This window comes from Macaca thibetana, chromosome 12 (assembly GCF_024542745.1).
Source record: "Macaca thibetana thibetana isolate TM-01 chromosome 12, ASM2454274v1, whole genome shotgun sequence".
Lineage (NCBI taxonomy): Eukaryota > Metazoa > Chordata > Mammalia > Primates > Cercopithecidae > Macaca > Macaca thibetana.
In genome coordinates this window covers 57,079,571-57,096,010 of record NC_065589.1, presented here as the reverse complement: position 1 = coordinate 57,096,010, position 16,440 = coordinate 57,079,571, and the positions used below count along the sequence as shown (strand labels likewise).

Here is a 16,440-nt window from a genome sequence, read left to right as displayed (position 1 = left end):
GCGTGACAGCAAATGGTATTGACATGTTCAGACAAGGTTTCCTGAAATAATAATTTTTATTTTAAGACTGATAAATATCAGTTTGTTTGACTTATTGAGTATTCATATGATACATAATACTGTAAAAGATGCAGAAGGAAGGAAACTGACTTGTCTAGTTCAAAGCAATAAAACTTGATGACCATGTGTAGACCATATGTAAAATAACATTGTTTATTTTATTTATTGGATACAAACATTTTTATTTATTGGAAATATAAATACCTACCTCTTTAAAGAAAAGGTTAGAAGAGGCTCATAATATAGTTGTAATAACTGCAATTTTTATCTTCTCCTATCCAAGAATGTAGAACTACAAAAATCACTTGAATCTTTCATAGCAAGCATTTTGTATGTTCTTTCATTAAAAATCCTACCTTAGTGAAAAATAAAGAACTCTATACCTTACCTGGAGCTTCTTCACCACTGCCCCAAGAGCATACACACAGATCCAAATAAAGAGCAAAGACACATATGTCACATTCCTCTTGTTCAGGTTTAACTCCAGGTTTTATAGGAGTTTGCTGTGGAAGCCTCACATCTATTCTATTTCTTTTCTCACTTATTGCTTAGTTTTCTTGTCCCTGATCATTTGTTTAACGTTAAAAAAGATTTATTAAATAGAGATGAAAATTCAGTACCAAGGGAATGAAAATAAATATGACTGCAGTGGGAGTAAAGTTGCAATAATTAAGCATTGCACTTAGGTGATAAGTAACTTTGTATTACAGGGAAGGTATAAGAAGTAACAGAATGAAGAAGGCATAAATCTATTACCCTGAAGATTGTGGTTAAAACTTGTAGTTTATTTATTGTGTAATAGTCTGATGGTTTTTAGTGGGGGTGTAATGGTCAAATTAGCATACACAATGAATAACTTTGACACCAATATATAGGAAAAATTGAAAGAAAGAAACTCAGAACCAGTTCCCAAAAGTTATCTGTGGCCTGCAAAGACTTCATTTGGGATGAGAGAGAAGTAGGCACCGATCCAAAAGACTTTAAATAGGAATTTATTTATCAAACATTTATTGAGAACCTACTATGTTCAAACTATAATGCTAGATTTTGGGCAGATACCAAAATAAAACTATGTTGCTGTGATTTCAGGGTATTATTTTTCAAGGATATTACGAAGCTGGAGAGAGGGGATGAAAATAAGACAAGTTAAAACACCAAAACTCAATGCTATTACCTAGATTCATTGTTTTTCCTAAATAAGTGCTCTCTGGAATGCTGCAAGCCTTTGATAATTTTCTAGAGCCCCAGAAACTATAATTCTCATCATTGTTCTTTTGCCAGTTTACTTGTTACTTTTTTGGAGGAATGAATTTCTGAAGATACCCTGCCATTTCTGCTGATGCCATGCTTTATCTGGTTAATAAAATTGTTTTCTAATAGTCACCAATGAAGCTTTTTCAGTTTCCTGACTAATTTTACCTGTAGGCCTTTGCACTTTGTTTGGTTCTGTGTGTATGCTTTTGGAGCAGAAAGTCTGTTGGGAACTGCTGTCAATGAATACATACAACTCCTTGAGTTATGTTTCGTGCCAATGATATAACATGAAGAAAACAGAAAAGTGAATCTGAATGCATTAGGTTGCAGAATATCTAAGAGAAAAACCTGTGGAAACTTGGGTTGACCTAAGAAACCAGATCCTACAAAAACAAATTAGGACAAATGATAACAGTGTCACTGACATCAGCTTTCATGATCCTAATTGCATACTGCCAAAAGGTACTAGTCTAAGGATAGACTGTTGTCATGAAGCCCATTTTATGAACTGAACCCAGTGAAGTTTGTTTGTTTTTTTTCTGCCAAAATATAGGATATAGTTTTCAGTCTGGCTGTTTCTCAAAATTGAATTATATCCCTTGGGGGAAATGTAAATTTGATCATGTGGAGTACAGGTCTGGAAAGGAGTGCCAATTTTCTTAAGAAAGTAGAAAGAAGAAAAGAAACAGTTCAAATCAGCAAAAAAAAAAAAAAAAAAATAAGAAAATAAATCAGACTTCAGATGTAGATCTTGTTTTAATAAATATTTTCTATTATTTTTATGATTGAGCTTTTTTTTTTGTAATTCAGAAAACTATGTTTTTATTTCATTAGTGTGTGATGGTAAATCTAATAACACATGATAGAATATTGTCATACACAGAAAAGGAATGCATCTAAATCGGTATTAAATATAGCTAGAAACTTATTATTTTAACCCATAGTTACTGAATAATCATTCACATATTTTCTTCCTACTGTGGAATATGGGGAGGGGACAGTGGAACTGTGGCATTTGAACGAACAAATAAAGGATTTTCAGAAAGTTCTGGTCAGATGCCTTGCTACTCCATCAGGCCTTTTAGCAGTCACAAGGGACTCATCTGCCCCCTTCCTGCAAATCCTATATCCATTTTCAGAGAAACACAATGTAGGCATGGCTAAGGTGTGTTAGAAGTATAAGGATCAGAGAGGGACACTGTTTATGCAGCAGCCATACTCCTGTTCCCCTGGGTAATAAAGCACATTTCTAAAACTAGAGGCCGGTCTAAGGAGGAAGTGAAATAGGGGGGTTGGAAAAAGTACTGTGTTCTTCATTTTGAATTTCTATAGAAAAACTCTTAGAAACAACAAAATGATTCTATAATTAGAAATTTTGGGAAAAGTTTTATAAATTTTTGACTCTGTGTAATAACTAAATGATCAACCTTTCTTTACAGGCAACAAAACATCCTGAAAAATTGCTTGCAAGAAAAAGTATGTATCATAAAATCCATTGATAAAGCAACATATTAGTCATAGTTTCTGAGGCGTCATAATAGAAAATATTTTGTTAACTAATAAGAATCATCCATTGATATTTGTTAGGCTTCCTTTTTGCCCTTTCTTTCTTCTTTGAAGTTTACTTTCAGTTCATTCTTATACTTTTCTGTGGTCCAAAATTGTTATCAAAAGATAATACTGACCCTTCAAGACAAGGTCTCATGGGTATAGAATGGTGAGATATTAACGGACCTAACCATCATAGGAAGAGAATCAAATACCACAAGCCTATTATATCATGGTAAGCCATTAATAAGGCCTTTCAGATCTTGCTGGAGAACTCAGTAGTAGGTGAGTTGAGATGCTTGGATCTGTCTTCAGCAGTTTTGCGAAAAGGGACCTGGTCACCTGTGAGCTGAGACTTGGAACAGGCAAAGATAAGATAGTGTGTTTTTATGAGGCCTAACTCTGGATCTAGACTGAACGGTCAGGAAAGAGAAAGGATTTGAGGAACAACACATACTCTGACACACTATTTAACATGGAAACTTGCTCAGTTCACAGAATATGCAGCAAATACAAAAGCTTTGACCCAAGGGAATTTTTTTCAGTTTAATGTTGTAATAGAAAGCAATTAAAAACTAGGATTCTATCTATCATATTTCACTACAAAGAAAAAGTTAGAAATATATCCCTCTTTTGTATATTGAGGTTGGAATCTCTTTGCCACAACTAACTTAAGAGTAATAATGTAGGTTATTATTCATCATCTCTAGTAATAAGAAAAATGATGTATATTGAATTCTTAGTTTATAATTGGTATGTGTTGTAGTTGATTTAGAATAATTATCTTCTCTATAAACATTTAGGTATTGTTCTTAAATATTTGATTTAGAGTAAATTTATTTAAGACACGTATTTTACAACATAGACTGTCATCTCAAAATATGTGTTTAATACCACTAACCCATTGTTCATACAATAAGTTAAAAATATGTTTGTGTATTTGGGGATTACAGCTGAATAAAATGGCCTTTCCTGGGGTGCTCCTCAAATGCTTTCAAGTGAGTCAGAAGAGAGTGTGCTGCATATATGTTAACTTTTCTTTGAATGTTTCTCAGAAATATGGATAATTTCAGACTAATTTAGGCAATATTTTGGGTGTGAGAAGCCTAGTTACAGGAATCATATTTACGCTGAGACCTACATATCAGTCTTCTAAGCTTTTCTGCCAATTACTTGTGTTTACAAGCTGTATGTTTTAAGAGTTTTAACAATTTAAAAAGAGTACTACTTTATTATATGTAAGATGAGTTTTGTAAGCACAAAATATATTTGCAGTTACTTAGTAGAGGTTTATAGAATTCTACAGATGCATTTATTTCTACCCATGGTACAGTTCAAATCTATGACAGCAACACTGGTCACTAAGGAAATGGTTATTCAAATCTGGTTCTTGGTTCCAGCTCAAACAAATTAATAGTGTAACTTTCTTAACCTTGTTCAGCCCTCCCTACTCTTTGATTCATGAATCTAGTTTGGCTTTTATTTTCTCTCTAAATTAATTTGTTACCTTACTTTAGTATCTGTTCTTAGCTTTCCTATCTAGGAAAATTTGTATTTATACTTTTTTGTTGGATACAAAGCCCATCAATCTATATAAAGCATTAGCTTTTATTTTTGCCTATCAAATAATTCTTAACAATTAACTTTAGTCATTCCTATATTTATAGACCACAGGCTCACCCTTTCAGCAGGGACTGGGAGAGAAAATGGTTTATGTTCCTTCCCCAAATCTCAGCTAGACAGATGTTTCTGAAAGCATCCAAATATTTTTGTTTTGAGAAATAATCCAAATGATCTGTTTTGAGAAATATTTTGTTACAAATATTTAATGTATCTTTAAAAATTAGCTGGATCATAAACATCACATATTTTCTTTCCAAAATATTTGCATGTTGTGTGCCTAGACAGCAATTTAGTGATATTTTTCACAAAAAAAATCATTTATCCTTATAATAAATGCCAGGGGAAAAAGAAACTTCAGAGAGACGGTGAATAAAATAAATCTTACTCAAAAAAGTACTTCACGGTAGTGCAGAATAAACCAACTAGAAATTCATCTTAAATTCTAAATTTCTAAACTGATATTTCTTTACTATTTTCTTTCATAAACCATAATGGTATTCCACCAATACATTGATATAAAAATTAAATGTTACCTTCTATCTCCAAAACGTGTTGTTAAAACGTAAGTTGTTACATGACTTTATTTTCATCTCTGCTTACCTCCTTTCCAGGTAACTTCTGAAGAACTGAATATTATAATTCAGAATATAATGACCTGGGTTGTGGCTACAGTGACCAGTATATTGTACCCAGCCATCACAAAGTATGAAGAAAGATTGCAAAATAATACATACCCAGTATCTGATGATTCCATCCTCTCTTCAGATAGTTCAAGTTTCTGTAGTACATGCAGTGAAGACTTTACATATAGAAGCTACACATCTGCAACAACGAAAACATTTCAGGCAGAACCCTGTGCATTTGTAGTTGACATGTCAGTAAGGAGACCAACCACGCCTATAAAACCTCCTCATGCACATGTGGAAAAAACAGTTGTGGGGAAAACATATCACGTAAAAGGACAATCTATAACCTCTAAACTTAAATATAATAAAACCAACTTGCTATATTCATACCCTAAGCTCAGAAGTTGTAAATCAGATAGTCACCTTTTAGCATCATTTGAAACAGGCACAAAAAAATCTAAGGATGCTACCACTGAAACAGATAGCTTAGGGAGTTCATCGCGTTGTGATAAAACAGCAAAAGCCATGGATGAAATGAAGAATTTAAAAAATGTTTTTGTTAACTTTAAATGTTACTTGAAAAGGGAAACTGAAGTGATTTTAGAAAGCATTTTGCGAGAAATAATGTCTGATTTAACCCAGGCCATTCCCTCTCTCTCTTCTGTTACTGCTGAAGTTTTTGTTGAACAATGTGAATGTGTAAAAGAAGTCTTGCTTTCCAATGTTGGTATTTCCTCAGTTGCTTCTGAGATTGTGGAAAATATGCTTGAGAAGTTAGAGTCTGCAGTTGAGAAAAAATGTGTTGAGATGTTTTCACAAGATTTGTCAGTCGACATTAAACCAAGTTTAGCAGCCAGTGATGAACTTCTCACATCATCTAATGGAAAACCTTTGAAAAACTCAAAGCTTCATACTTTGGACCCAATGTGTGATATTGCAGAGGACATGGTGCATGCCATTTTAGAAAAACTAACGACTCTTGTATCTTCTAAGCAAAATGAATTTCTTCATCTTAAAGACACAACTAAGCTTTCCTGCCAGCAACATAAGACAGACTCAATATGTATGTTCCTTCAAAGAGCTGCCAAAAATAAATCTAGTCTTGAATCTGATGAAGCTAGTTTAATTGTCAATGAAGAAGTACAAAATTTAATATCAAATATTTTTTCCCAGTCCTCTTTGGTTGGTTATATAGAGGAAGCAATCAGTGCTATACTAGGTTATATACAAACTGAACTAAATAATGAGAGAATTATTGCATCTGAAGAAACAGTAGTATTCCTTCAGCTACTTGATGACATCCTTGTTCAGCTCCATCAGGAACCAGTAAATGAAAGTTTTCAAAAAAGTAAGCAACGGCAACCCAGAATAAGTAGTCCTTCTGACACCAAAGAAAAGTACAGACTCACTGGCACTAGACTGTCAAATAGTCCTAGGTCTGGAAGACGATTTCCACCTATAAATGTTCCAGGCATGGTTCTTTATTCTGATGATGAAAATGAGGAAATAGAAAACATTGTAAAAAATGTGCTTGATTCAACTTTCAAAGACGAAAAAGTAAAATCACAAGAAGAGATACCTAATCGTTGGTTTACAAAGGGAAACACTTGTTTTGAATACAAAAGAAATATCAAACCACCTACAAAGCCTGTTTCTAGAAACAAAGCTGCATTTCATGATTGGGAGTTAAAGACTGAGCCACCATCTACTAATCATGAAGATATTTTAAAGAAAAACCTTTGTTTGAATAAAGACATTTCAACTTTCAGCCAAGATCAAAAGCATCAAATACAACAGGCTTCAGAAAACATAGTCACAAGTATTTTAAAAGAAATGCTCGAGGACATATCTTCTGTTCCTTTTGGTCACTTAGATAGCAAAACTAGCAATGAAGCTTCAGTTCTTGTTTCAGAAAAGCCTCAAGGACTGTCACATCAAGAATGGATAGACCAGATGTTTTCTGTTTCAGAAATCAGTACAGTGGCTCAAGAAATAACAGATTCTGTGTTAAACATACTTCATAAGGCATCAAACTACATTTCCAATACCACTAAAAGTTTCATTTCATCATCAGTTCATCAGACTTCCTTACATAATTCTGACACTGAACACGTAGTCAAAGAAGCACCAAATAAATGCCCATTAAAGACATGGTTTGACAGTGAAAAGAAAATGAAATATTTATCTTTATTTGATATTGATCCTGAAAAGCCTTCCTGGTTAAAATCTGGAAAAAGTGAACCTAAACCTGTAGATGACATTAATGATAAGATCATTCGTACAATTTTTAAAAGATTGAAGTCATTTATTTACCCAAAATTGCATATGGGCTTCAAATCTTCATTACAATCTCAACTTAGTAAGTATACAGCTAAAATAGTAAACATTGTTTTATGTGCTATCCAGAATGAACTGGAACTTCACAAGGAAAACCTAAATCTTAGGGAGATTGACCATACAAACTCCCTTACAGATAAAGGATTTTTTGCTAGTACTGATAAAAAATTAGAATCTCTTGTCACGAGTATTGATGATAACATTTTGGCAAGTCCATTATTAACCTGTATTTATGATATATTATCAAGTGAAAATGCACATCAAAGAAGCATTTCATTCTCTTCTCGTAAGCCAAAGTCTGCAACTGACAGTGTTGATGTACAAAGCATTTTGCCACATAGGCAGGATAAAAAATCTTTTCACAAATATTTGGCTACTCCTTGTACTCTCCACAGTGTCATTGATGGAAAACATACTAAAGAGAATGCAAAATTGCAAGTGTTAGAAAGAATTGGGGAAACATTACATGAAATGTTAAGGAAGCTCCTGGGGACCCATCTTCATTCTCAGCCATCTTGTAGTCAACAAAGCAGAGATATGACAAATACGAATCAGAAAATGGTTGCTGCATTGCAGTCTAATATTCAGTTAATTTCTAAAGCCATTTTGGATTATATCCTTGCAAAATTATGTGGTGTTGACATGGATACCAGTTTTGCAAATTGTGGATTAAAAGCTGTCTCAGAGTCTCTTGACATTGACAACCCATCATTTGCTTCAATTATTGAGAAAATGGCCAAATCCACCAAAATAATCTCCAGCATAGTTTCCAGAAGGGTTCAGGAGGACGATAAAGAAGGGACTAAAAACGAGGCAAAGCCTGTTGCCCCTGTGTCTTCCAAAACACCGAGCACAAAAGAAATGCATCCAAATAAACTGAAAGCTGTAGCTTCAGATATTCTTAATATGGTTTTTGCTAAACTGGAAGGGTTTGCCAATGGACATTTAGAAATTTTGGGTGCTATTAATGATGGAGATAAGAAAAGCAATATGATGGACTGGGAATGTGAAAGCACCAATATTTCCAGAGACACACATGAAGCATCATTTCTGTCTGCTTTATATATGCATGCAAAGAAGGTATCAAGTGCTATTTTGAAGGCTATTCAAACAGAATTAAATGTGACCTCATCAGATTTGAAGACTAATGAAAAAAACCCACCACCTGAGACTCAAATTCTTAAGGATGTAGTCAAGTTAATTTTAGATGCAGTATCTTCTGATATGTTTAATGAAACAGAATCTGAAGGGGGAGGCATTGAAACTTATCGATACAGGCCAACATATGGAAAACTTCCTGGAGGAGCTGAATCAAATTCATTTCTAGATGATGATACACATACAGATAAAAAAATTATTGATGAGAGATCACCACAAAGAGAAGAAATGAGAACACATTCTCTTAAACAATGGGCTCTAGAAAAAACCTTAAACAAAATTGAAGTAAAACTCAAAGAACCACATATATCTCCAATTGCTCCCATTATAAGAAATATTTTGAATGAAATTTTTCAAAGTACTTTAATCAATCAATTAAATGTCCTTTCTCTCTCCCACTCTAATTTTAATGGCATGCCTCACAATGTTGATGAGACAACTCTCCAAACATCTGTTCAATTTATGGATAAAATGATGGATCCTTTACTGTCTGAAGCAGATATAACCATAGTAACAGATAATATTGTTAGGACGGTATTTCACAAACTTTATTCAGCTGCCATTACAGAAAGAAATATAAGGGAAAATAGGTATAAAACTATCACTTTTTCAGCAAATGTTTCTCTTCATGAACACACCTATGAAGGAAAGTCCTCTGTCACTGTGTTGGATGAAAATCCATGTACTTTTCAGTCTAGATTCAGTGTTGCTGACAAAGAAGCAAAGGTAAATCTAGCTGAAGATATTGTACAGGCAATATTAACAAATTTAGAAACTTTTGCTACTTCCAAAGTAAAATCTCTCTTTCGTTCCAAAGTCAACTTTACAATTCCAGTGGCTTTACCTATTCAGCAAGATCACAGTACATTGAGCAAAGCATTATCAGCCAAAGATTCATATTCTGACGAGCAATTTTCCTGTTTCTCAGTAGATCATACTAAGTCAGGAAAGACCAACTTGTGCCAACTGTCTTTTTCTAAATTAAATACTTATGCACTACAAGTGGCTAGAAAAAATTTGCAAGGAATCAAACATGAATTAGATAAAGAAAGGGAAAATCCTTTTTTAACTCATGACATTGGGATTTCTGAAAGTATTGCAAGTCAAATTGTTAACGCATTGTTAGACATTATATCACGTAAAGGCAAATGTGACAAAAACAGTGCTGACAAAGAGATCGATTTAGATAAGCAAAAAGGTGTAATTGAAAACCTGCTCAGTAAGACTGAATATCAAAAAGTACTTCAACTTCAAATACAAGATACCATTGAAGGTATCCTATGTGATATTTATGAAAAAACCCTGTATCAGAATAATCTCTCATTTGCCGCACCCACTGTGAAATGTAGCATAGCTGATAAACATTCAGAAGAAAATTCTGAAATGTTCATGGAGGGTGCAAATAAGATTATCCCTAAGCTTTCAGTTCCTAAATCAGATGTCATTTTGATATCTAATGATATAGTGAATATTGTTCTTCATAATCTCAGTTCTGCTGTCACACTTGTCATAAATGCAAAGAATCCTACTTCTGCAAGATTGCCCCTGACATTCTGTGATATGTTTCCAAAAACAGACTGTCAACAGCCTCTTAAGGGGTCAAAAACTGAAAGGAAAACAGAGTGTTTTTCATATTCAAAAAATCAGAAATCAGCTTATGCTGATAATAATCAGATAACTGTAGTAGAGAAAGAAGACACCCAGGAATCTGCCACTGACTCATGTGAGGAAAATGCTAACTTCATTACTAAAACTATTCTTAATCGTTTAGAATCTTTTGCCACAGAAAGAATAGATTCATTAATTACCCTTGCTTTCCAACATAAAGAAAAGTCATTTGTTATCCCAGAATTGGAAAATTGTAAACAAAATGACCGCATCCTTTATGATTCAAGCCAAATGGAATCAGATGTAAATGTCCTGAAAATATCAGCAACTGAAACCATTCTCAGCCAAGAGCTTACAGATTTCACTTTTGTCAGTCACAGAAAAAAACTTGGATCCACAATTCACCTATCACAAGCTAGCCTTAAGACATATGCTGACATCATTGCCAGTGCCATTTTGAAGCTTATTAAAAATGACTTAGATGTAGAAATCCAAAAGACATATCCATATCAAAACAATATTTTGTTCCAAGAAAACATCATTGTGAGTGAATTTGTTGAGAGTATGTTAAAGATGTTAGATGATAAAAGATCTGTAAAGGAAATTGGTTTTAATTCAAAAGAGAATTCTAACTTTTCACAATTAACTTTATCAAATGAAATATTGTTGGGGTACAAAGAGAAGGAAAGAAGTACCAATCAATCTCTATTTACAAAGTATCCATTAGAACAAAACAAAATGATATTGGAAAACAAAAGGCAGATAATTGTTTTGGAAGAAATATTTATGAGAAATGGAGAACCAAAAAACAAAGAAAAAGGTGAACTGCTCAGTGCAGTGGAAGAACTTTTGAATAAGTTGTATCAAAGAGTAATGGAAGTCATAGGCCATTTGCCTCCCCTTAATGAAACTTCCAACTTTATATCTAATTTTAAAATTAAAACATCAGACACAACACAGAAAAACAGTTTTCTATCACATATTAACAGTGTAGCAAATGACATAGTTGAAAGTGTTTTGGGGAAAATGTACTTGGTAGTTGTGACATCATTATATGAAAATAATAAAAGTAGGAGAGAAGTTGAAACGTCTGACCACAATGATTCCTTACCAATGAAACCATTAAGGTTTAGAGAAACTAAACAAGCAGGAAAAATAAGTAATTCCCCTAGATATGTGATACCACAGGCTTATTCTTATGTAGACAGTCAAAATATCTCTGTGATGGAAAACACCTTTTTGCCATATTTACCATTGCAAGTGAAGAAAGACTTAATTCAAATGGTTCTCAATAAGATCACAAATTTTGTCTCACTTCATCTAGAAGAGAGTTTGTCCCCTGAGTATTGTGCTGATAAGTTGCAACTTTTAAGGCCACACACTTTAAAGGTCAGCCCTAAGGACAGCCCTAAGCCATGCTTTAAAGCAAATTTAAAAGAAAGGTCAAAAATGACTACTTTGCCTAAATTTACAAAAAAACCACACTTAGGACTGAGTGCTGCTAAGGCCAAAAGCAAAACCAAGTTAGGTCCTGGAGAGAAGACCCCAAAAGACAGCCGATCCAAGACTGCCATTGGGTTGTCACACATCATGTCAGCTGGAGATGCCAAAAATTTACTGGACACAAAATTGCCCACTTCAGAACTAAAAATATATGCCAATGATATAATAATTAATATACTGGAAACAATTGTGAAGGAATTTGGAAAGGTAAAGCAAACCAAAGCTTTACCATCTGATAAAATCACAGCTGCAAGTAAAATAGTTGATAGAGTTTTGCAAGAATTGTATGTTACAAATAACTGCAATTTGTCTTACCCGATCAAATCCTCACATCTCAAACTTTCACAGGGGAATATAGGCACAGGATCCCTTCCTAAACAACAAGCATGTTTTTACTTGGAGAATGTTTCTTCACAGCTAGAGCACATTTTTCCTAGAGAAGGTATATTTAAAAAAATGTTTGACAAGTGGCAAACAGAATCAAATGACAAGGAAAATGAAAAATGTAAGCTATTGATGATAACTGAAAATGTTTTGACTGAAATTTCAATAAAAGCAAAAGAATTAGAATCTTCTCTTTCACTTTTACATTTGCCACCTCTTGAGAACTGTGAAAGCAGGTTTTATAATCATTTTAAAGGAGCTTCTACTAGAGCTGAGGATACTAAAGCACAAATTAATAAGTTTGGAAGGGAAATTGTTGAAATGCTATTTGAAAAATTACAGCTATGCTTTCTGTCCCAAATTCCCACTCCAGATAGGGAAGAAACTCTATCAAACAGTAAAGAACACATTACTGCTAAAAGTAAATATGGTTTTCCAAACAAGCACAGCCTCAGCAGTTTACCAATCTATAACACAAAAACGAAAGACCAAATTTCTATGAGCTCTAGCAACCAAATTGTTCAAGAGATTGTAGAAACAGTTTTAAACATGTTAGAGTCATTTGTGGACTTGCAGTTTAAACATATCTCCAAATATGAGTTTTCTGAAATTGTGAAAATGCCTATAGAAAACCTTTCTTCTGTCCAACAGAAACTGTTAAACAAAAAAATGTTGCCAAAATTACAACCACTGAAAATGTTTTCTGATGAATCCGAGTCAAATACTATTAATTTCAAGGAAAACACAAAGAACATCCTTCTACGGGTTCATTCATTCCATTCACAATTACTTACATATGCTGTTAATATCATTAGTGACATGCTTGCTGTAATTAAGAACAAGCTAGACAAGGAAATAAGCCAAATGGAACCATCTTCAATTAGCATATTGAAAGAGAACATTGTAGCAAGTGAGATCATTGGCACACTAATGGACCAGTGTACTTATTTCAATGAGTCTTTGATACAAAAGCTTTCAAGGGAAAGTTTGCTACAAGGAGCTGAAAATGCCTACACTGTTAATCAGGTTGAATTAGCAACTAATATGAAAACGTTTACATCAAAGTTAAAGGAAGGTAGTTTGGGGATTAATCCTTCACAAGTGAGTAAAACTGGGTTTGCGTTTTGTTCAGATGAAGATATGAAAGAAAAGTACAGAATTTCATCAGATTTACCCACCTCTGTTAGATCCTTTGTAGAAGACACAGTTAAAAACTCAGAGCCAATGAAAAGGCCTGATTCAGAAACTATGCCATCGTATTCTAGAAACAAAGTACAAGACCACAGACCAAGGGAATTTAACTTTGGTAGTTTTGATGAGACCAAGAAAGGAAATAGCTACCTCCCTGAAGGCAGTATCTTACAAAAGCTGCTTAGGAAAGCAAATGACTCCACAGAAGCAGCATTAAAGCAAGTCTTATCATTCATAGAAATGGGAAAACGTGAAAATCTAAGAGTATTTCATTATGAGAACCTAAAACCAGTTGTTGAACCAAACCAAATTCAGACAACCATTTCTCCACTCAAAATATGTTTAGCTGCAGAAAATATTGTCAATACTGTGCTATCCAGCTGTGGCTTTCCGAGTCAACCACATGCTAATGAGAACAGGGAAATAATGAAGCCATTTTTCATATCAACACAAAGTTATTTATCTGAAGTATCTGGAGGACAAAAGGATAAGGAAAAAAGTTTGCTTAGAATGCAGGATAAAAAAACCAACTATATACCTGAGAAAGAAAACAAAAACCTTAAAGCCAGCAGGGAAGATTCTTCTTCATTGCAAAAATTGAAAAATAAGGAGTACCCAAAGATAGAGACTCTGAAGGAAGTTGAGTCCTTTACTTTTGCTGATCATGAAATGGGTTCCAGTGAAGTTCATTTGATAGCAAGACATGTCACCACATCTGTGGTCACATATTTGAAGAACTTTGAAACTACAGGTAAGCAAGAAAGAACATACACTAAAAATTTGCATGATTTAGGAAGAAAAGCAGTAAAAGACATGTTTAAAAGATCTCCTGTCTAAAAAGCTGTATTCACTATTTTTCTGAAAATAGCCTGGGAAGTAGATGACTACTGAGTTACATTTTAATTTTATTTTAAATTTATTATTTTATTTTATTTAGAAATAGTGTCTCTGTCACTGAGGCTAGAGTACAGTGGCATGATCATTGCTTCCTGCAGCCTTGAACTCCTGGACTGAAGAGATCCTCCCATCTCAGCCTTCCCCCAAAATAGCTGGGACCACAGGCATGCCACTGCACTCTAAATTTTAAAAATCTTTTTGTAGAGACAGGATTTTGCTATGTTGCACAGGCTGCTCTCAAACTCCTGGCCTCATGTGATCCTTCTTTCTTGGCCCCTCAAAGTGTTGGGATTACTGCCATGAGCCACCATGCTCAACCTCAGTTGCTTTCTAATTCATCATAATACAAAAATAAATAAATAACTGTTTGCAGGATTTGAATTTGAAGAGTGTGTTGCTCAGTTTTCTCTATCTATAAATGAGAGAAAATGAGACCATTTTAAAGCAGGAGATTTTCATTGAGCATGAGGCGAAAATGTGAAAGTGTTTTAAAAATTCTTATGCATAACTTCTTTATAATCATATGGGATGTGCAGTTAACTGATTAAAAGTCATTTAATTTTTGTATTCTTGAAGGCTTTGTTACTATTATACAAAGTTTAAAAGAACAGTAGAATTAAATATCTTGTTTTATTTGCATTCCAGTATTCTGACTTAAATTCCTTTTAGGTATAATACTCCAACTGTATCATTACAGGGATTAAATTTTCATTACCTTTCTAAGTATGTTCATGTTTATATATTCGGTTAAGCAACATGTAATAGTCATTTTGTATATCAAAAACTGTTGATTATTGACAATTAATAAAATTCAGTTTAATATTACTATAATACCCCAGAACTAGGACAGTAGTTTCAGTTACCAATAATTACTTGCTACATCACCAGCCCAGATACATCACTCACACATCATTCTAATTGGAGATATTAGCAGTCCTACCCACCTGCACAAGGAGGTTATTTTCCACCCTTAAAACCAGTATTCTCCCAAGGTGGACGGTAATGTAGCTACAACTACACATTCTTTTTTTTTTTTTTTTTTTTTCCTGAGTCGGAGTCTCGCTCTGTCGCCCAGGCTGGAGTGCAGTGGCCGGATCTCAGCTCACTGCAAGCTCCGCCTCCCGAGTTCACGCCATTCTCCTGCCTCAGCCTCCTGAGTAGCTGGAACTACAGACGCCCGCCACCTCGCCTGGATTTTTTAGTAGAGACGGGGTTTCACCTTGTTAGCCAGAATGGTCTCGATCTCCTGACCTCGTGATCTGCCTGTCTTGGCCTCCCGAAGTGCTGGGATGACAGGCTTGAGCCACCGCGCCCAGCCTACAGCTACACATTCTTAAATAGACTTACTCCAGGCATGACTTAATTGATTTTAGAAAAATAAACAAAAGCAAAACAAGCAAGAGAAGATCCATGATTTCATCACATTGATACTTGGCTCTATCAATTCTATTCCTATTCTCAGACATCTCCAAGGTCTTCCAGTGACTTCGCTCATCTTCCTTCTTCCGCTAGGAATATCTTTTCCTCATTCCCTTTATCTTGACATGGCCAAAACCTGTGTAGTAGTCAAAGCTCAGCCTAAAGTCTTCTATCTGCATAGAGTCTTGCCTGATAACACATGAAGATATGTAATATGTAATTAGGTTCTGAGGAAAATAACTGTGTTGTTCTTAGCTGCCACACCCAGAAGTGGCCATTGCAAGTAGGTAATGATTTGTAACAAATACAATTTTGGACATAACAAATATAGAGTTCTTCACCTGGCTGGACCAACCTTCCTTCTTAGTGACAAACTATAATCTAGGGGTTAAAGTACTACTGCTATTGCAATCTATTACTAGCTTTTCTGGAGTTGCCACATTTTTATTTTAGTCAACTTGATACTGCAACACAACTCCTTAATGTCCTAAAAGTAAAACATAGCATAACATTAAATGTTTTGTCTAAAGATATTTTAAAATAATTATATGGCACCTCTAGATATCACTGGAGACATGGTAGGATGCATCGCTAAACCTGGAAATTATTTCTCTGCCCCAAGCTTTCCAACTTCTTAGAGTTCATAACCATCCAACCAAGGCAGACATCAGCATTTGACCTAAAGGATTGAATTTTGGGGTGCTATTTTCTTAACTTACTGGCTAAAATTAAGATTCTACAGGTGATAAATAAATGTTTAAGGAAAATCTAATTTCTTTTTTTTTCTAGATTTTTCTTTAGTGAGTTGCTCAAAGGGTGAAATATATATGTA

The 16,440-nt window shown here is 34.3% G+C and overlaps 1 protein-coding gene across 1 annotated transcript in view; it reads left to right on the top strand.

The window, feature by feature from the left end:
- FSIP2 (fibrous sheath interacting protein 2) overlaps nucleotides 1-16,440 on the top strand; it is a 95,173-nt gene that overhangs the window by 45,297 nt on the left and 33,436 nt on the right. The window contains exons 15-16 of the mRNA XM_050751766.1: nucleotides 2,754-2,790; nucleotides 5,097-14,043. Of these exons, the coding sequence (XP_050607723.1) occupies nucleotides 2,754-2,790; nucleotides 5,097-14,043 (8,984 nt within the window). The remainder of the gene's footprint in view (nucleotides 1-2,753; nucleotides 2,791-5,096; nucleotides 14,044-16,440) is intronic.